This window comes from Mesoplodon mirus (genome assembly GCF_964341445.2).
Source record: "Mesoplodon mirus genome assembly, chromosome: 1".
Classification (NCBI taxonomy): Eukaryota; Metazoa; Chordata; class Mammalia; order Artiodactyla; family Ziphiidae; genus Mesoplodon; species Mesoplodon mirus.
The window spans coordinates 209,351,999-209,373,242 of NC_138976.1; the positions used below are offsets into that span (position 1 = coordinate 209,351,999).

At 54.4% G+C, this 21,244-nt stretch overlaps 1 protein-coding gene across 4 annotated transcripts in view; it reads left to right on the forward strand.

The window, feature by feature from the left end:
- FGD3 (FYVE, RhoGEF and PH domain containing 3) overlaps window positions 1–21,244 on the forward strand; it is a 52,620-nt gene extending 31,376 nt beyond the window's left edge. For 3 of the 4 annotated variants that reach the window (XM_082637287.1, XM_082637290.1, XM_082637288.1), the window contains 10 exons: window positions 2,877–3,023; window positions 3,368–3,460; window positions 4,665–4,744; window positions 6,134–6,164; window positions 7,074–7,181; window positions 8,238–8,300; window positions 17,422–17,544; window positions 17,843–17,983; window positions 19,721–19,867; window positions 20,136–21,243. In XM_082637287.1, the coding sequence (XP_082493413.1) occupies window positions 2,877–3,023; window positions 3,368–3,460; window positions 4,665–4,744; window positions 6,134–6,164; window positions 7,074–7,181; window positions 8,238–8,300; window positions 17,422–17,544; window positions 17,843–17,983; window positions 19,721–19,867; window positions 20,136–20,378 (1,176 nt within the window). In that variant the 3' untranslated portion in view covers window positions 20,379–21,243. Of the gene's footprint in view, window positions 1–2,876; window positions 3,024–3,367; window positions 3,461–4,664; window positions 4,745–6,133; window positions 6,165–7,073; window positions 7,182–8,237; window positions 8,301–17,421; window positions 17,545–17,842; window positions 17,984–19,720; window positions 19,868–20,135 lie in introns of all 4 variants that reach the window. The other variant, XM_082637289.1, reaches the window with a different exon arrangement.

Consider the following 21,244-nt stretch of genomic DNA (forward strand, 5'->3'; position numbering starts at 1 on the left):
GAGCCTCCACTGAGAGCCAGACAGGCCTGTCCCTTACTAGCTTGGTGATTGCTGGTAAGTTATATAGCGCTCCATGCCTCAGTTTCCCCATCTGTAAAATGAGGTCACTGACAGGGGCTTCCCTGGTGGCGCAGTGGTTGAGAGTCTGCCTGCCGATGCAGGGGACACGGGTTCGTGCCCCGGTCTGGGAGGATCCCACATGTCGCGGAGCGGCTGGGCCCGTGAGCCATGGCCGCTGAGCCTGCGTGTCCGGAGCCTGTGCTCCGCAACGGGAGAGGCCACGGCAGTGGGAGGCCCGCGTACCGCAAAAAAAAAAAAAAAAAAAAAAAATGTGGTCACTGACAGAATCTGTCTCATTGGGCTGTTGTGGGGATTAAATCACTCTACATAAAGTGCTCAGAACAGGACCTGGCATAATTTAGTGTTAGCTCTTGGTGTTAGCATCACTCATTTGTTCGTTCATTCACTCACTGAAGCTGTGTCAGCTGGGGCTGCTCTAACAAAGTATTGTAGACTGGACAGCTTAAACAGCAGACATTTACTCTCACCATTCCAGAGGCTGGAAGTCCAAGACCAAGGTGCTGGAGGATTTGGTTCCTGGCTTGTAGACAGCCACCTTCTCGCTGTGTCCTCACATGGCAAAAAGAGAGAGCAAGCTCTCTGGTGTGTCTCTTAATAGGGCTCTAATCTCATCATGCCCCCACCCCTCCCCCACCCCATGACCATGACCTCATCTAAACTTAATCACCTAACAAAGGCCCCACCTCCAAATACAGCCTGAAGGTGAAGGAGATGGTGTCCTCTTGTTGATCTAACGCCCCCGAGTAATAGGCTCTGCCGATGGAGAGGCCTCCTAGCCCATACCAATGCCTTTTGACCCAGTGGGCCCTGTCTTCAGAGGTCCTTGTGTGGCCTGCACACTGCCTGGACATGGTGTAAGAATTTCTAAATCCTTGCCCAGAATTAGAGATCAGGTCATTTCACAGGAGAATCCAAATTCCTGGCTTTACTGGAAAACTCTGAAAACCCCAGGCCCACACTCCAACCTGGGACGAGGCGAGGTGCCTCCTAAGTGGGCCGGCTCTCCAGGCTGCCACAGTCCCTACTCAGCCCTGGTTGCCTCAGTCCTGAGACCTATTTACTTTCACATGGATACTGTCGTTTTTTGAGAGGAAAAAGAAAGTGAAATATTTCTTTGACCCCACATCTCTCAAAAGGAGAAATGAGGGACAGGCCGCCTGTTTTGGGGCAGCTCTTGCTATGTGTGGTCCACGTCCTGTGTCTGCATTACCTGCCTGTCCCCGGGATTGGGTCTGGAGCCCCCAGACCAGATGCATCTGAGGTCAGGCCCACAGTGGGGCACCCATGGCAACCTAAACAGGTGACATTTCACTCTAGATCCTTTTTATCTCATTTCCCCTTTTTTTCCTCCCCAAGACTAAATCTAATGGAGGAGAAAGAGCTGCTTCATGGAACTCCGTGGTCATGAGCTCACACAGAGCCCATGGAGGAGCCCCCATGGGCCTACATCTCTGAGGGGCTTGGGGTGGACTCCTGTCCCACAGTAGCATGTCCACCGTGTGGCAGTTCTCGCTCCAAGTCTGGCGAGGCCTCTGTGACCGGCAGGGGGCTCTGGTCAGGTGTGGGGGAAGGCTTATCAATGTGTGTTCATGGGACCGTCTTCATGCTTCCACCTGTCCATCCCTAATCCCCTCAACCTGGACCACCACCCCAGCCTCCCCACCTCCAGTCTCCCTGGTGTCTGATCTGTACTTCTCTACTCAGAGCTTTCTATGGGTTGCTTATTTTGTCACTCCCTGTCCAGAAGCCTCCTGGTCTGTCACTGCCTCACAGGTACACACATAAGCTCTCCTACATGCCCACTGCACGCCCAGCCCCCAGTACACACAAGGCCCTTTGGCCCTGCCTTGCCTGCTCTTCCTCACTCTCCATGCTGGCTCCTCCTCCTGCTCCCACGCCCACATCTACCACCTGTTTCCATACCAGAGGCAGAAGAGCTACCAAACCAGCCTGCTTCCAGGGAGTGCAGGCTAAGATGGGTCAGGTCCAAGGGCAGTGGCCGCTGTAGCATGGTGGATCCATGCTCCTTGTTGCTGGGTTAAGGTTCCTGTAGGCTCAGCTCTGCCTTTTGCTGAGTTCACTCCTTCATTCCTGGCTCAAGCCCCTGGTCAGGGCCTATGGCCTCTTGGCCCAGAGCTGGAGCAATGAGCTGCCTACCCTCTCCCCTCACACCACAAGGGTGCTGGTTGGCCATATGACCACACAACCAGCCTCGAGAACAGAGGGCGATGACCTGCGGATAGGCAGAGGTCTGGTCTCATCATGGCCCTGAGCCATCTGAAGGTGGAGCAGGAAACCAGGTAAGGCTACCACAAGAGGGGATGACTGTCCAGGGCAAAAGCTGCAGCTGCCCAACGTATCTCCTCTGACCCAGTGCCCTTCACTGTGGAGGCTAAGAGAGCCAGTCCCAGTTCTCTAGCTGAAACATCTCCAGCAACTCACTTGATTTCTCTGTGCCTCAGTTTCTCTGTTTACAGATTGAGGAGAGTAATGGCATCTGCCTCTTAAGGCCCATGCTAGAATTAAATTAATTAATACCCACATTGTGTTTAGAACAGGGTGTGACACATAGCAATGGTGCTAACTGTTGTTATTATTTATTACTCTCTGCAAGGTGAACCTCTGTTCTTCAAGGCCCGTGTTTTCCCTCCCACCATTGTCAGCAGGATCGTGGTCCCATCTTGGTTCTGGACCACACTTGCAGGGCAGGGCTCCACACACCTCTGGGTTCCCAGCCCTGGCAGGCCTCCAATCCCTGTGGTTGTACAGCTGCCTGAGCCCCGTGTCTCTCTCAGGAGAAAATGCACAAGCTCTTGGAGGTGTACGAGAGACTGGGTGGGGAGGAGGACATCGTCAACCCTGCGAACGAGCTGATCAAGGAGGGCCACATCCAGAAGCTATCAGCCAAGAATGGCACGACCCAGGACCGCCACCTCTTCCTGGTGAGCCCCCATCCGGTCACACCCAGCCCTGCCCAGTCCTGCCCAGCCCAGCTGCAGAACCACGCCCCTGCCACGCCACACGCAGCCCAGGGGCAGAGCCTGGGTCTACCCAGCCACTCAGCCACACCTTCACCCAACTCAGGCCCAACCAGCTGCAGAGCCCCGCCCCACCGCTAAGCCACTCCCCCAGTCCAACCCCCAACGTGCCCTCACCACGCCCACATTCAGCCCAGCCCCGCCTAGCCCTGCCCACTCCTGCCAGAGCCACACCCCACCTCCTCCCTGGGGTGCTCCTCTGTGGAGTCAACCGCCCCTCACCCCATACCTGCCCGTCACTATCGCAGTTCAACAGCATGATCCTTTACTGTGTGCCCAAACTGCGGCTCATGGGCCAGAAGTTCAGCGTCCGGGAGAAGATGGACATTTCCGGCCTCCAGGTGGGTGAGCCCCTCCCACCGACCTGTTCCCCTGAGAAAGCACAGAGCAGGTGTGGGGACACAGCTCTTTAGCCACCAAAGCACTCACTGCTGTGCAACTGGTTGCCTGCCTGCATGCTTCTCTGAGCCTTGCTTCTATCCTGACCCAGGCATGGGGGAACATCTCTGAGGGCGCCTTGGCCTAGCATCCTGGGCTGAATGGGCAGGATCCCCTGTCCCTCCACTTGGCCTACGGGCCAGTGTGCTGCTGGCTTCATGTTGGCAGGATGAAGGACAATGCCAGGACCTGGGCCATGTCCTGTCCCCTGTGAAGTCAGCCCTAAGGGCCCCATTTACTCTAAGGGAAACTTGGGGTGAATGCAGATGGAGTGCCCATCCTGCCTGTTCCCTGGTCCTTGGTCCCATGCTCTCTCCACTCCAGCACCAATTTGGAGCCCAGATGAGGTTCTGCAGGCACTTGTACCCAAGGTCCACATGACCTGTTGTCCCTGCTGTCCCTATGCCTTGAGTCCATCAATGTCTCATGCTGTGGGGCTGCTGGAGCTGGAGTCAGCCCCCCTCTCCTGTGGGAGAGTGCTTTGAATTAACGGGCACTCCAAAAATACTGGCTAAATCAAAGTATTTCGTTATTCTAAAAAGTAAGGGTTGCATTAGTGATACAAAAAAATCCCTTCTGACAGTGGCCAGCCTGTGGGCCACATCCAGCCAAGGGCTGTGGGAGTGGGATGTCGAGGGGATGAGGGAAGGCTCCCTGTTGCAGACACCTGCAGATAGAAGGTACCTGCCCATAGGGCCTCCGAAACCCCGGCAGAGTAGTGGAGATCCTCCTGGCTCTTCTCCTAAGATCCCCATCCCTGTGTTGGGAGTGCCTGTGGGTACCTTTGTGGGGAAAGGCACTGGGGCTGACTTCCTGGGAAGCCCTGAGAGCAGGCAGATTTGGCCGGCACAGTTCCAAGAACAGTGGATGAGTGGTCCTAGCCCTGCCTGAGCAGGTCGGTGGTCCACCCTCCACCATGGACTGACTCATGGAGTGGCCCGCAGCAACCATGACCCTAAGCCGAGCACTTCCCTACAGACTCACTGGGTCACCTCTGCCCCCACTTCTCAGGGAAAGACCTCCAAGTCTGAGAGTGTGAGTCCACAGTTCAGGACCAGCTAAAAGTGACCTACTGTTTTTGTTTTGTCCTTTGTTGTATGCCTTCAGGTGCAGGATGTCGTCAAGTCAAATGCAGCCCACACATTCATCATAACTGGAAAGAAAAGGTCCCTGGAGCTACAAACTCGGTAGGTTTCAGCTGCCTTGGTGTCTGCTGCTGTGTGAATGTGTTTGACCTGAAATTTTAGAAGACGGCTTCCTTTTCTAAACTGGATAAGCTTTCGATGTGTTTTTCTTCATTTTACTCGCTTATTTGTGGTTTAAAATGTAACAGTACTAAGGGAAAGTCAATGAAAATTAAGCCTCTGCCCACCCCCTGTTCCCCTCCCCCAGCAGACATTCTTAACCATCTCTGAAGTATCCTTCTGGAATTTCTGTCCCCGTACATACGTATCTATTTTTTATTTTTTATTTTATTTATTTATTTATTTATTTTTGGCTGCGTTGGGTCTTTGTTGCTGCGCGCGGGCTCTCTCTAGTTGCAGCGAACAAGGGCTACTCTTCGTTGTGGTGTGCAGGCTTCTCATTGTGGTGGCTTCTCTCGTTGCAGAGCACGGGCTCTAGGGAGCATAGGCTTCAGTAGTTGTGGCACGCGGGCTCAGTAGTTGTGGTTCACGGGCTCTAGAATGCAGGCTCAGTAGTTGTGGCGCACGGGCTTAGTTGCTCCATGGCATGTGGGAATCTTCCCGGACCAGGGCTCGAACCCTTGCCTCCTGCGTTGGCAGGTGGATTGTTAACCACTGTGCCACCAGGGAAGCCCTGTATCTATTTTTTAAATCACAGATGACCATTTTCTATCTAGTCTGTTCTGCATCTTGCTTTTTTCATTTAATTTATCAGAAATCATCCCATATATGAGCACCATTTTCTAAAGCAGCATAATTTTCCAATATGATCATTGGCTGGTTCCCATTGACGGGCACCTAGGTCCTCTGGGGTCTTGCTGTTGCACATGGTGCTGCAGGCAGTGTCCATGAACCAAGTTTTGTACATATGTGTCGTTACGTCCATCTGGTAGATTCCTGAAGTAAAATTGCTGGCCAAAGGGTAGCATGTCCACTTTAAATTTTGGTGGCTATCGTCACACTACCCTGTAAGATGGTGCGTGACTTGTGGCAGGGCTTGGGAGAGCCCATCTCTCACTTCCGCCAATGACGTGAGATCTTTGCAATGACCCATTGTAGCCCAGGGAAGTGTTGGTTTACGTCCACTGCAGAGGGCTCTGCATACCAAGCTTACCACATCTAGCCACATCTGACTTCATCTGGCCACACCTGACCCCACCTGCACCCACAAGGCCACACTTAACTCCACCTGGCCACACTTGACCTCGCCTGACTGCACCTGGTGATACTGGCCACAGTGATCCAGAGCCTTTGGGGCCACTCTCCCAAGCCTTGAGGTGCACTTCCAGGCAGTGAGCAGCACAGGCATGTACTGCAGGGCCGAGAGGAATCAGGTGGTTTAGAGTCAGTATCCAAGTCTAAATGAATAAAATACTCTTTTGGCTTTTATAGGACAGAAGAGGAAAAGAAAGAATGGATTCAGGTGAAGCTCCTAAAGTTTTAAAGTAACCAAATGACCAAATTCTTGAGCGGTATGGCCATTTCATGTTGGAGCAAGGGATGGGGTGGCCCCGTGTCCCCCCCAGGTATTACCCACCCATCTATCCACCTTGAAGTGATGGGGTGACCAAGTTTATCAGCACCTTCAGACTCCACAAACCTTTGAATCCATTCTCTTATTTGGGGCTCCCCAGTAAACAAATAAACATAAAGGCCTGGAGGTGGGCATGCAGGGAGGTGCCCTCACCCTGGGGAGGATCTCCACTGTCTGGCAGCTCCAAGGTGGGTCCACGTTGTCCTTCTCTCCATGGCTGGCAGGAGCAGTGGGTCTTACAGGACGAGCAGCTTGACTTCCAGGACGGAGCCTGTGCTTCCAAAGACAGGCCAGGCAGTGTCCTGGGGCAGCCAGAGCAGACTCAGCTCAGAACCAGCCATAGTCGGGACACAGGTCAGGAGGGCCACGTCAGAGCGGAGGCCAAGGCAGTGACCGGGGTTGGCAGACCACCACCAGGCCAAACGCTAACCATTAGTGATTTGTGGCTCCCAAAATTCGTAAGACAGAAATCTGAGTGAGAAGAGAAAAAGGAAATTCAAACGGATATTAGATGGGAATGCTGTTGCAGGAAATGGAAACATGGCCTCGAATGCATATAAAATGTTCCGAGAGCATCTGCCCTTGGCTTGGAGTACTGCATGTGGGGTGGCATTGGGACCCAAGGAGATTGGAATGGGGACCTGGTCAGTCACTGATCACATCCCTGAGCCTTGTTTCCTCATCTCAGAGGACATGTGAGGCTGTTGGTCAGGGGAAAACACAATGACCACAGGACCCTTGTCCTCACCCTCCTGGAATGCTCTCTGAGGGCCCTTGTTCTTTGTGGGTTTGTTTCAGGTCATTGAGGCCACCATTGAGAAGCACAAGCAGAACAGCCAGACTTTCAAGGCCTTCAGTGGCTCCTTCAGCCAGGATGAGGATTCCTCCCTCACTCCAGACCCGCCTGTGAGTGCCAGTGTCCCTGGGGCAACCCAGGCCCTTTGCACAAGGACTGGTGTCTGGGAGGGAAGCTGGTCCCCATGCTCTCCTCATGCCCACCTTTATTGAGCATCCATGTGGGGACCCCTGTACCTTGTAGCTGGGGTGGTCAGTGCTTGGACAGGCGGGAGAGAAGGACAGGCCTGGATAAAGCTGCAATATGAGGCATTGTCCTATCACATGCACCTAGGGGCTGTGATCTTCTCAGCAGGGGTAGCTTGCTCTCCATGGGAAGCTGTCCCCAGGCCTGGGGGGAGCCAGGAAGCAGGATCCCCACCCAGAGCCAGATGGGTCCTCCCTAGGCCTTGGCCATCCCCTCTGTCTGGGTACAACCAAACATGACTTCACAGTGAGGGTCCCTCACTCCATGCCTCAGAGACATCCCTGAAGCTAAGGGATACCCAGCCCAGCCTGGCTGAGCAGCCCTGAGTCCCAGACACCAGGGCTGGTTGGCCCTCCCTGTGGTCTCACTGGTCTGTGGCCCACAGGCCACCTCATTATCCACTTAATATTTGCATCAAATCTCCATTTTGTCTGCTTTCTGGACTATTTTAGAAGAAAACTTTGTGTTGTCCCCAGGCAGGGAAAGTGCTGTCCCCTACCTTGAAAAGAGGTGACCTGGAAACAGAACCCCCCGCCCCATCCCATACCTGCCGTTAAAGTTGGTGCAGAGACAGAGCCTGACCATAGCAGTCAGGGCACTGAGCTCTCCATAGATGCCTGAGGAAAGCTAGAGGCCAGGGCCACCTCACATGGTGTGATGCAGCTGGTTAGGCCTGGTGGGCCTCAAGGAGGTTCATACCTGCCCACCGCCCTCCACCCCAGCTGGGAAATGATAACTCTTCTGAGATGCCTTCAGGCCAGGGAGGATAGATTCCCAAAGTCGTAGCAAACACTAGGCCCCGACAGTCTTCCTCCTGACCCTGGGACCAGACAGAAGGAATGGTGCCATTCCAACACTGCATTGGATGTCAGCATGTGGCCACAGAACCTCTGCTCATCAGCTGTCTTTGTCCCCTCCAGATGGTGAGCGCCAACTCAGAGGTGCCTGCAGTGGTAGCCACTGGTGGAGGGGGTGCTGCAGGGGTGAGTGGCGGCCCCGGATTTGACAGGGGTGGGAGGTGGAAGTTGGGGTCAGTCCAGGGTGACCTAAGGGTGAGGGTTTAGCCTCCCCCTTCCATGTGACCTGGGTCCTCACAGTGATGGCCTCTGGGGCCTGTTGGTGGAGGGCTGGGGCAAGCCCGCTGGGACCCAGATGTCCATTTCCTTGGGTGGGTGAAGGTTACACAGCTGAGTTCTTCTGAAGACTTGTGCTCTTTACCACAGGTAAAGTATGCCTGGATGAAATGTGGATCAAGGCGGTACCTGGCCCTCAGGAGGCTCAGTCAATGTGGGCGGAGAAGGCGTGGTCCAGGGTCAGATAGCCTGTGTCCATGTCCCCACCCTGACAGGGCCAGGCCACGGGACTATGCCCGAGTCCCCCCTGCTCTGTCAGTTTGGGAGATTAGTAACAGGGTAAATGTGTGCGCCTTGCATGCAGTGAGTATCCAGTACAGGGAAGCATCATTATTAACCACTAGGCCTAATAGTCATGAAGTCTGATGACAATTATAAGCCTAGACTACCAAGGAGGTGCTGTACCCTGCATCCTGAGAGGGGATTCTCCTGGGCATCTTCGCTTTGCCCTATCCCTCAGTTTTCTGGGCTCAGAAGGAATGAGTGGAGGCCTGAGCCCCAGCCTGACCCCTAACAGGGGGTTTGCTCCTAAAGCGGAACTTCTTCCATGGGTAGGTCGGTACTGCCCCCACATTCTCTCCACTGGGCTTGCCTCTCCTTCCCTCCCCGCCACTTCTCTTTCTCACATCCCCCATCTGGGCCAGCACTCCCTTGGTGGCAGGTGCTCCCCAGTTGGACAGCAAAGTCTGCCTGAATTTAGCACCAACTTGCAGAGCTCCTTCTTTTCTGGCTACAAGGGCCACCCTGCTGGTCATCACAGCCATTCTGGGTTGGCACTTGTTAGGGTCAACCCATTTTAGGAACAGGAAACGGGCTTGATAGGTGAGGAGACCTGGCCTTTGGCTCAAAGGCCTTGTGGTGGGACTCGACTTTCCTGGGACAGCAGCAGAGGGAGGGACGGATGTCTAGCTCATCATGGGGAGTAAATGTCCCTGTCCTGACTTAGATTTTTAGTAAGAAAACTAGTCCCGGGCTTCCCTGGTGGCGCAGTGGTTGAGAGTCCGCCTGCCGATGCAGGGGACACGGGTTCGTGCCCCGGTCCGGGAAGATCCCACATGCCGCGGAGTGGCTGGGCCCATGAGCCATGGCTGCTGAGCCTGCGTGTCCGGAGCCTGTGCTCCGCAACGGGAGAGGCCACAGCAGTGAGAGGCCCGCGTACCGCCAAAAAAAAAAAGAAAAAAAACAACTAGTCCCCTCCTCCCACACAATCCATGCTGCTGGGTAGCACTGAGCCCCTGCTGAGGCCCCAGAACAGATGTGCCCAGATGCCCCAGTCCCCTGCTCGGTTACAAGAGCAGAAGCTTTGCCAGGTCACCACACGACCCATGACCCAACGTGTCTCTGACTGCCAGGCACTGGGCAAACCTTGAGGAGTTTTTGGGCTCCCATGGAGGGATGGAGCATTTCTAGGGCATGATGGGCTTCAGGGACCAGGTGAGAGGAGGGGACCCCCTTATGTGAGTGCTACTGCTGCTACAGGGTGGCACTGCGAGAACCAGAGGGAGCCTGTGCTAATCTGTTGGACCTCAGAGTCAGGAAATCTGAAAGCAGCACCATCAACAGGGGAGAGATGGTCTCATCACAGCCCCTCATACTCCCTGAGGGGCTTCCTGCATTGTGGCTCTGTCTGGCCTTGCCTTCCTTCCAGCCCACCCTGCCCCACCATGCCCTGGCCTCCCTCACTTGGCCACGTCCCAGGGCCTTTGCACCTGCTATATCCCCTCTGTGCAGAATGCCTCAATTATGCCTCCTGTGCCCCAAGGCCTCCTCCGTGAAGCCCTCGCAGCTGGCCCCAGAGTCACTGACAAGTGTTTCTCACATGAAGCCACCCGCCATCAGCTTTCTGAATCACCAAACTGTGCGTGGGAGGCTGGCAGTGTGCTATGGGGCTCCTTTCTGGAACGTCTAGGAATGTCATGAAAAGCAGCTTGCACACTCAAGCGTCATCTGTGTAACTAACTGCCCAGAGAAAAATGACAGATGGGGCCTCTTCAGCTTTCCAATCAGCTCCAGGGTCCCTTGGCCAGGGTCTCTGACAACCTCCATGATGGCCCTTTGCAGGAAGCACTGCTTCTCCCTGTCTCTGTACGGGAGCTGAGCTGGACCCCCTGCAGGGCCCTCTGCTATCCGACCCTTGGCCTGGGGCATGCCGGAAGGCATCAAGGGCCGTGAGCAACCCCCATTCTTTGTAGGGTGAGTCCACAGGCAGGCCTCAGTCCGTGGATGCAGGGAAAAGTGGAAGTGGCTGCGGGCTGTGTGGTCAGGGAGACAGGGCTGAGGAAGATCCAGTGCCAAGGCAGAGAGAGAGGAGCAGGAGGTGAGGCTGGCACACATGACAGGCAGTGCCCATCAGAGAACGTTCTAGCTGGAAGGGACCTGAAGGTCACATGTTTAATGTTTTAACACGTGGAGTGGGTCCTGACATGAGGCTTTGGGCAACTCCTCCCCCTTTACCCTCACCTTCCCTTGGGTGGGGAGAAGAGAGAGAGAAGCTGTGTCAGGTGTCTGTTGGCCACTCGGGTGCCCCTTCGATTGGTTGCCCCACTCCTTTGACAGGTGAAAAGGTAACTGAGAGCCCCTGAGGCTCAGGGCCTCAGCCCAGTCCAGGGGTCTGCCCAGGCCAGGCTGCAGACTTGCTGGGCATCGATGACGATGCTCAGCCAGTGGATATGCAGGCCACCCCACCTTCTTCTACCCAGGGGCTCAGCCTTCCAAGGGCTCTGCAGCATCTTTGACTTGCCAGATGCTCGGGATCACAATTCAAATTCAGGCCTCCTTGTCCCAGTCCCTTTATCCACCCCAAGCCAGGCCCAGGCCCTACAACAGACAAACGCTTGTCAGCAACAGACTTGCAGCTCCGGCCCCGGCACCCATGGCCCGGCCATAGTCTTTCTCATCTGTGTTTCTGATGAGCACAGGTTTTGGTGGACCCAGGAGGGCAGCTCAGTGAAGCTCCTGCCATAGAGGGCGAGTCCGAGATGTGCTCAGTGGATATTTGTGGAAAGTACCTCAAAGTGGGTTTTAATTCTTGCGCTAGAAAGAGTGATCTTTGCTATAACATGCCAGATGTTAAGCTTTTGGAGAGGAAATGTAATCTCACTCTTGGTGTGCTCATTTGATTTCCTGGTGGTGTCCTCAGACGCACAGTTCCCACAAGGCCCTCTTTCCTAAGAAAAGCTATACCCAAACCAGGAAGTTTTGCAAGGGAGTCTTGCAGAATCCAAAGACTTCCCCGTTCAGCAAAAGTTGCGTCTCTCTTCAGGAAGCACAGAAATGTCAGAGTCCAAAAGGCCTCCCAGGGCTCCAGAGCCACCATGGCAACATATGGACCCTTCCACGATGTCGTGAAAGGCCCCATCCCTGCCACCCGTCATTCAGCGTGCACAGACTTAGTGCCGCCCTCCCGCCTCAAGCCCAGGACAGGGCTGCCCGTGAAGGGAAGAGGGCCTGAGCTGCACCCACCACAGGGCCAGGACTAAGACCCAGGCCTATGTCCACACCCTTTAGGACCGATGATAACTGTGTGGCTCCATCTTCTGAGGCTGGTTGTCAGGGCTACCGTTTGGGCCCTGATTCTTACCTGAATTTTCCTCCTGCTTCCCTGCTTTGTAAGTGAATCTGCTGAAGAGAAAACGCTGAGTGAAACAGGCCCTCAGCACAGAACTCCCAGGCCCACGCTTGTGCATTTGGAGCGCTTTGGGTGAAGTCACTTGGCTGTTACTAGGGAAGCCACAGTTCCACACCTCCCTGGTTAGACTTGGCCCAAGCCTTTCCAATGTCTCCACGTCCAAAGAGAAAATCTGAGCCCCTCCCTTTGGTTGACTTATTCTGTATCCTCATCCAAAAAGGAAGTATGGTTGGCCAGGAAGACCTGTCCTCAACGATGCAGGTGGGCTCACCTCAGCCACCTGGTCACCAGCCCTCGGTGCTGGGAACTGCCTGGGGGAGCCGCATCAAGCGTGGGCCATGGTGGCTTACAGTCCTCAGCACCGAGGAAGCTGGTACCCAGCCAAGAAAGCTGGTACTCAGACCCTGTCTGCTCACTGAACTGCAGCCTACAAAAGGAAGCCAGGATGGGTCGCTCTTCCAAGCCCCAGCCCCAAGATGCCTGGCTCTAGGAACTGCCCTCTGGTCCCTCTGGCCAGGATGGGGTCCCTGCTGACCTTCAGCAGCTGAGCTCTTGGCCACATACCCCTGGCCCGCTACAGCCTCTCCTCCATCTCATGGGCAGCCCTGCCCCTCAGGAATGCCCCAGTAGCCCCCATGGCCTCCCTGTGTTCTCAACAGTTGTGCAGGGCTGTTCGCAGCATCTGGAGAGCCCAGGTTCTGCAGCACATGTAAGTGCTTGAAGGCAAGACAGCGGATCCAGCCACCCTGCCGCTGACCACTCCCACCTCGAGTGCCCTTGGTGTCCTCACCTGGAAAACAGGCATGGCAGGGTCACCATGAAGGTTGGTAGAGGGCTGAGGCTCCTGGGCCACAGCAGACCCAGGGACGGCCCCTCCTCTCTCTTCTCATGTCTGAGCCCCAGCAGTCCTGAGAGATGGTCTCAAGGGAAGGAGCCCTGAGTGGGGCAGACAGATGTGCCTCAGGGCTAGAGTGTGGCTGGCAGCCAAGGCCGGGTGACAGGGGTGGCCTCCAGTAAGGCATGTGGCTGTGGGGAGTGTCAGTATTGCTTGTCCGGTCTGTGCCACCCATTTTCCACCCACAGGGCTCTGTGGTCCTGAGCTGCATGGAATAAACTGAGAGGGGGCCCAAGGTTTTCTTACACCCAGTGTCCATGGGGTCAGGGGTCATGAGATGGAGGAGGAGGGTGATGGGGTCTTGGGCAGAGCAAGTGTCCCTATCACCCTCAGAGGCACCAGCTGGTCCCAGGGCTCCTCGTACCAGGGGGCTAGCACTGGCCTCACAGTGGTGGGGCCCACAGTGGGGTCTATGAGCAGAGGCAGCGGAACTTGGAAGCATAGGCCAGAATTAGTGTGCTCAGGCTACTTAACAAAGTGCCACAGACACTTATCCTCTAACAGTTCTGAAGGCTGGAAGTTCAGGATCAAGGGGTTGGTAGGGCTGGTTTCTCCTGAGGCCTGTCGACTTAAAGAAAAACACACAACCTAGAGCTGAGTTTAGGTTTTATTCAGGATCTTACTGAGGACTATAGCCTGGGAGACAGCTCTGAGGGACTGCTTGTAAGAGGGAGGGGAGGAGCCAGTATATGTACGAATTTTTTGTCTAGGAAATACATGTAGTCAAGCATACATTTTGGTAAAAGATTCCTGCTGTATCACAAAGAACAGATATCTTAAGTTAATACTTTCTTTTTTTTTTTGCGGTACGCGGGCCTCACTGTTGTGGCCTCTCCCGTTGCGGAGCACAGGCTCCGGACGCGCAGGCTCAGTGGCCATGGCTCACGGGCCCAGCCGCCCCGTGGCATGTGGGATCTTTCTGGACCGGGGCACGAACCCATGTCCCCTGCATCGGCAGGCAGACTCTCAACCACTGCGCCACCAGGGAAGCCCTTAAGTTAATACTTTTAAGTGTTTTTCTCTGCATGGGAAGATGCAAGAATCTGGAGTCACTGAAATTCTTTCTGAGATGTGCCTCTATCTCGGGGCCTGTTTCTCCAACACACAGAATGCCTCATCTTGATTTTTCATCCTGAAGTCCCTCCAGGGTGCACGGTCGTGGGTGACGGCAGTGGGTGCATCTTAACCCTTATATAACTGGATGAGGAGTGGCACTCTTTGTTCTTTTTTTGTTCACAGGCATCTCTCCTTGGCATGTAGACAGCCATCTTCTCCCCGTGTCCTCACGTAGTCCTGCCTCTGTGTGTGTCCATGGCCTAATCTCCTCTTCTTATAAGGACACCAGTTGTATTGGACTAAGGCCCACCCTAGTGACCTCATTTTACCTTAATCACCTCTTTAAAGGCCCTCTCTCCAGTCACATACCGAGGTGCTGGGGGTTAGAACTGCAGACTATGACTTTTGGGGGATACAATTCAGCCCGTAACAGCCTCCATTGCCCAAGCCCCTCCCTTCTGTCCCCCTCCCCCCCAACCAGTGCATCTCTTTCTCCTTAAACGTGCAGAGTTTATATGAAACATATTTTTAGCTTATTTTGTTCACATTTTTATTAGGGAAGCTTTGGACACACACAAGTAGAAATAACAGACAGCGAGACCCCCACACCAGCCTGGAGCAACTTCAACTTCGTGCTGTTCATGTTTTATCTGTCTTTCCACCCCTATCCTCACCCCACCCCCACATACTCTTCTTTCTTCTGGAATTTTTTAAAACAAATCTCAGACCTCATTTTATTCTGCTCAGAAACACTCATGTTAAACTTATTTTAAGTGTTTCTCTTTTAAACCGATAAAGTGTCTCTGGGCCTCAGTTTCCCCATCTGTGCAGGGGAGGGGTTGAGACAAGCACCTCCGGTAGCCATTCTAGCTCTGACATCCTGGGGAATTTGATACATATCTGTGGCATTTCTTAAAATCTTAAGTCTGTGGTGACTTGACTGTGTTTTCTGCTGGGACCCCAGCGCCCCCTACCCACACAGAGAGGAAATGCTAAGAGACTGGGGCTGTTCAAAGCTAGAAAGCTGTTTCATCAAATGATGGGGCATTTCCTGAGAACCATGGTAACATGTAAAGGCAATCAGCAAAACCAGTCAGGATTCTCGTGATGTGACGGGGTTCAGGGCCAGGGGCGGTTCCTCACCCCACTTTACAGATGAGGAAACCAAGCTTGGAGAGGAGAAGTGACTTGTGCAGGGTCTCATGGCTGATGAGGGGCAGGGCAAGGGCCTGGGAGCTGTCCCCCAACTTGCACCACTCCTAATCATATGGGGAAACCTAATCAGACAGCGCTACTGGGCCCCCACCCCAGCCTCACCCTGCATGGTCGGTGCCCACTCCCTCCTGCCTCCTGCTCACCTCCCAAGCCCTTGCATCTGGTGGGGCTGGGGTCCTAGACATGACTGATGTCACTATGGCCAGGGGTAGGCAGCCAGAGCGGACCACATAGGTTCACTCACCCAGCTCTCAAACCACTGTCCACAGTGCAGAGAGAACACACTCCTCAGAGGAAATGTGAGGGAGGAGGTGGGGGGGTTAGGGGAGCTGGTCAGTGAGTGGCTGGTTTGCTTTTCTACGTGTCTACTGGTTTTCTTCCTCTTTCACGAGCTGTTCTCAGTGAACACTTGAGAAAATCCAGATAAGAGAGTCAGATAAGAGTAACTCTACCCCAAACAGCCAATGAGATCATCAGAGTGTGCTTCCTTCCCGTCTTTTTTTCATGCACGTACTCTTTTTGTTATAAACATTATATGCTACTGTACATTATTTTGCAACTTGCTTGTTTCCCTTAGCAATGTAACTTGACACCTTTAAACAGTCTTCCAACATGTCGCCCTGACATCTACCTCCCATGTATGATTTGTATACCTGTCCCTTAATTTTAGACTGCATCAGACTTTTTAAAATTTGTAAATATGTTTAACTAAAAAAGGAATAAATACTTTTTTTAAGAAAAAAGTAAAGTGATAGAAAGTGATAGAATAAAATGAAAACCTCTCTCCCACTGCTGCCTGCCACTCTCCAATTCCTCTTTGCTCCAAGGAGTTTGATGTGGTTCTTGTAAAACTTTTTGAGAAACCTTACACAAAACAGCTTGTTTCAATGTAAAAGAAAACAAACAAACAAACAAGAAGTAAAAGCATTTTTTAAAAAACTGTCATGGTTTTAATCTCAAAACCAAAGGATAAGCAATGAACATAAGTATCCCAAGCAATGCAGGGACATTGGTCTGGTTTTGGCATAACGGTTGTTGCTGTTTCTGGAGAGGGACTTTCCTGTGGGGAATGGCCAGTTAACAGGCCCAGAAGAAGAGGATTTGTGCTTCCTGTGTCGAGGCAGAGCTTCCCAGAATTCTGGGGGTTTTGCCAGAGTCCAGTTGGTTTTCAGATAGGGTCATCGGACTCCTCAGGGGGGCCTATCAAAGGCCCCTTCTTTTTTTTTTTTTTTGGTGTATTAGTTTCTGCTTTACAACAAAGTGAATCAATTATACATATACATCTGTTCCCATATCCCTTCCCTCTTGCGTCTCCCTCCCTCCCACCCTCCCTATCCCACCCCTCCAGGCGGTCACAAAGCACCGAGCTGATCTCCCTGTGCTATGCGGCTGCTTCCCACTATCTATCTACCTTACGTTTGGTAGTGTATATATGTCCATGCCTCTCTCTCGCTTTGTCACAGCTTACCCTTCCCCCTCCCCATATCCTCAAGTCCATTCTCAAGTAGGTCTGTGTCTTTATTGTGTTCTTGTGTCTAGTCTTAAAGATCTTCTAACCTCTTTGAACACACACCATGTTTCATGACTTCCCGTTGTCTTGCAGAAAGGACTCATCACTGCCCTCTTTTGTGGGGAATTCAGGCAGCGTCAGAGGAGATAGAGAGGGGAGCCCTGCCCCTGCCCCTGCTCCCACCCCAGGAGAGTGCTCTCGCCCGTGTTGGGTGGGCAAGTGCACACCCCTGAGTGCCTGGCATGGAGCAGGCACCATGCTCTGGGGTCCAATAAAGGACAGAGCGTGGAAGCAAGGGCCACCTGGCTGGATGCTGGGTGCAGACACCCCAGTCCTTGGCGTCTGGGCTCCTGTGCAGAGCAGCCACCGCTTCCCCCAGTGTGGGTTCCGGTTGTTATCTTTGCAGACACTCAAAGTCACTGACCTCCGTGGTGGGACAAGCCATTCCAAGCATAGAGTTCCTGTTCCCCTTGGACTCTCACCCCGTGTGACGGCAGGGCAGCTGCTGGGGAGTGAGGCTGGGCAGGGGGCCATGGCCAGTGTGGCTCCTGCTTAATTCCCTTCTGCACGTCCGGCCTTCTTGCCCTGCATGTGCATTGCCTGTGTATCGTACAGCTGCCACTCCACGTGCGCTGGGAAGCTGACTGCAGCCGTTTGCCTCCCACAGCTTGAGCCCAAGAGGGGGTCCTCTAAGACCAGACGTGACAAGGAGAAGCAGGGCTGCAGCAGCTGCGGCGAGACCTTCAACTCCATCATCAAAAGGAAGCACCACTGCAAGTTGTGCGGGGCGGTGAGTCCAGGTGGGAGGAGGCCAGCTGCGGGGGCCTCCATGTGCTCAGTTCCTCCTCCAAGTCTTCTTTCCATGCACACAGACCCTTGGATCCTGGAACTTCTGAGCAAGAAGGCAGGCTCTGGAGGCCCAGCAGGGGCCAGACTTGGGGTGTCTGCCCTGTGGACAAGGCTCCCGACTCCCATGGCTCACAGACAAGCCCTTCCCCTCCACATGCCGTTACACCTCTCCTTCCAGCCTCCTTCTGGATAGTCTTCTGGCCCTGGGCATTGGGGTCACAGGTGCCCTTGTCTTGTAGGTCATCTGTGGGAAGTGCTCCGAGTTCAAGGCCGAGAACGGCAGGCAGAGCCGTGTCTGCCGAGAGTGTTTCCTGACCCAGCTGGTGGCCCCCTCGAGCCCCAGCCTTGAGGAGCCCTTGGAGCCCAAGCAGAGCACAGAGGTGGGTGGGCTGGGGCTGGTGAGCCTTCCAGACACAAGACCCCAGAAGCCTTGACAGACTGTGCTCCTAGAGCTGTCGCCTTCCCTGGGACCAGGACTGGTAGGGCTCAGTTGGGTCCATAGGCCACTGAGAGCAGCTAGCAGTTGAATGCCAAATATCATGTGTGTGCGTGTTGGGCTCTTAGGATCCAGTCATGGCTGAGAGCTTGGGAACCATCTGCACTCAGGAGTTAGATGGTGCATTAGTCAGCTCAGGCTGTATAACAAATACCACAGGATGGACAGCTTAAACAACAGAAACTTATTTCTTCATAGTCCTGGAGGATGGAATTCTGAGATCAAGGTGTCAGCAAGCTGGTTTCTCCTGAGGCCTCTCTCCTTGGCTTGTAGATGGACATATTCTCCCTGTGTCTTCACACGGTCTTCTCTTTGTGGGTGTCTGTGCCCTAATCTCCACTTCTTATGAGGACACTAGTCATGTTGGATTGGAGCCCATATATATGACCTCATTTTAACTTAATTACCTCCTTGGAGGCCCCATCACCAAACACAGTCACATGGGGGGTTAGGGCTTCAACATATGGGTTTGAGGGCAAACAATTCAGCCCACAGCAGATGGGAACAAGTGTCATCTTCACTCATGGTCACTCTGATTGAAGGCCTGGAGGCCCTGCCAAAAGGAGATGCTGCTCCTGCCTTGCCCAAGCCATCGGGGGCTAGGGGGCAGTCAGGACACCAGCAACCTTCTCACCTCCTGTCCTCCTGAGCATGGCTGCTGCCTTCCAGGCCCTCCTTCAAGGGCAATGTGCCTATTTGTTGAGGTAACAGGAAAGCTGGCAAAGTGAGAATGTGGTTTCCAAAAAAGAGCATTTTTCCATTCTCTCCACATAACATAGAGCATAATTCATTCTCAAGGCCAACTGCACATCGGGGTCTTCTGGGAAGCTATTTATAATGTCAGTTTCCCTTCCCAAAGGTTCCAGGGAGGGTCATCCAGGTTGGCCAGGACTCTGGTTGGAGCCCCAGTTAGGGTCTCTGTATGTTAGAGGTCAAGTGCATCAGTATATTAGAACTGAGTGTAGCATTATCTCCATAGAGGAGAGAGGAGCCCCTTGCTCAGCCCCCTTGGCCCCCTCATCCATGCACTTTAGATGCTGTGTTTGGGAGACCCAGGTCTCAGGTCCGAGCAGGGACCAGCTTTGCCAGGTGTGACTGAGGGGCTTCCTGGTGACCTAGGGGTTGTGTCCATGACTGCTCTAAACACATCAGAAGAAAGGGAAGGGTGTGTGTGTGGTGTGTGTGTGTGTGTGATGTGTATGTGAGTGAGTATGTTTGTGTGTACTGTGTGTGTGGTGTGTGTGAGGTGTGTGTGGGTGTTGGGGGGTGGTATGGGTGTATATGTGTGTGTGAATGTGTGTGGTGTGCGTGATGTTACGTGTGAGAGGTGTGTGTGTGTACAGGGAAATCATCAACAGCCGCCACGTTCTGGTTCCCTGCTGTTCCATTTTTTCCTACCTTATCTTTATTTCTGTCCCGACCCTTCTTGTGGTCTCACTGCCTAGAAGGTCCAGCCCAATCCCAAGTGGCCTTGCAGTGGCCCTGGGGAAGCTCAGGCTGGCCCAGGCCTTGTCCAGTCTGTCTCCCCCTCCTCTCTCCCCCCAGAGCTTTGGCCTTGGTGCTTCCTGGAGAGTGGCTCTTACAAGGGAGACTCCACCTGACTTGTCCTCTGTGTCCCCAGAAGCCAGCCTCTGTGGACCCCCCACCCAGCCTGCTCTGTGGGCCCCTGCTGGCGTCGGATGGCGGCACAGCCTGGAGCAAGGTGTGGGCTGCCATCTCTGAGTCGGACTCCCTGCAGTTGGTGTTGCACCTTCGAGGAGGCAGCCAGGTGTGTCCTCTGTCCGCTGGGCCACACTGGGGCGGGGAGGGTCCACCCTGCTCCAGCAGCCCACAGCCTCAAGCCTGTGGCGCCCAGATAGGCCTGGGCCATGCAGCCTGGGGCCAACCCCACGTGGTGGGTGGCTCATGTGACCCTAGGGCCTCAGTTTCCCCGGCTGTCCAGAATCACCCTTCTGCTGCCCACTTGTGGGAGATGGTATTTAGTGATGCCAAGACTCCAGAGGCCGGGGTGCTGAGGCTCCTCTCCTTTTCTGCAGGATGGCCAGCTGCTGCATGCCATCCCCCTCTCTGGCTGCAGGGTGAGTGTGCCAGACCCTGCAGAGAGGCTGGATGTTGGACACATGTGGCAGCTGCAGCAGGCCCAGCAGTCTTTGTACCTGAGTGCCCCGTCCGCCGAGCTGCAGCAGCAGTGGTTGGAGGCCCTGAGCTCAGCAGCCCACGGGCACCTGGCCCAGGCCAGCCCAGGGGCCCAGCAGCCCCAGGCCCCAGCTGCCCCATGAGCTGAGTCTCTGCCGCATCTCCTAGCTGTACAGCCACCGTGGCAGGGGCTGTACTCATCTGAGAGGTGGCATCAGGCCACATGCAGGCATGAAGGGAGCCTGGACTGCTGAGGGACCAACAGGCCACATAGCACTTGGCCCTGGAGGGTTCCTCCATGTCAGAGAGGAGAAAAATGAGGCCCAAACAGGGGCAGCCAATTGCCCAGGGTCACCCAGCACGTCCCTCAAAGACCCGGGCCTCTGCCCGCAGGCCCAGCAGTGTGGCCCAGAGTGGGGCGTGGGGTGACTGTCAAGAAAACTGCATCTGAGTGGGCAGTGAGGGGTCATCTGCGCCAGAAGACAGAAGGAGCTCATGGGTGGTGCCCAGGGACACCTGGTGGATGTCTGCAGTCATGCCACCCCTCCTGATGGTTGCCCACCCATCTATACCATCTACATCCATGTGAGCTGAACCATACTGGCCCCCTGGACTCCACCTCTCTCCTCTTTCCTCTCCCGGGGACTGGGCACACCCTGTGCCACCTCGTGGCTTGCCACCCCATTGGGAGATGCCCAAGGGAGTGAGTGGTGGGTTCCTGAATAACCGTGCTGCGAAACTACAGGGGGACCACACAGGCATCGTGTGGGGGCCTGAGATTTGTGCCTGCCTTCCCTGGTCGGTGGTGAACAGTGCTTATCTACATAAATAAATGCTGGCAGCCAACAGGTGGACACAGCCTTGGGGCAGGGTCTCCCCAGGTGATTGGATGGAGAATGAGGGTAACAGATGGGCACAGCCGGTAATGAGGCCCTGGACCCCAATCCAGGCCTGCAGGGTACAAGTAACACCCCTGTGGTTGCCCCAGATGCAGCAGCGGGGCCTCAGA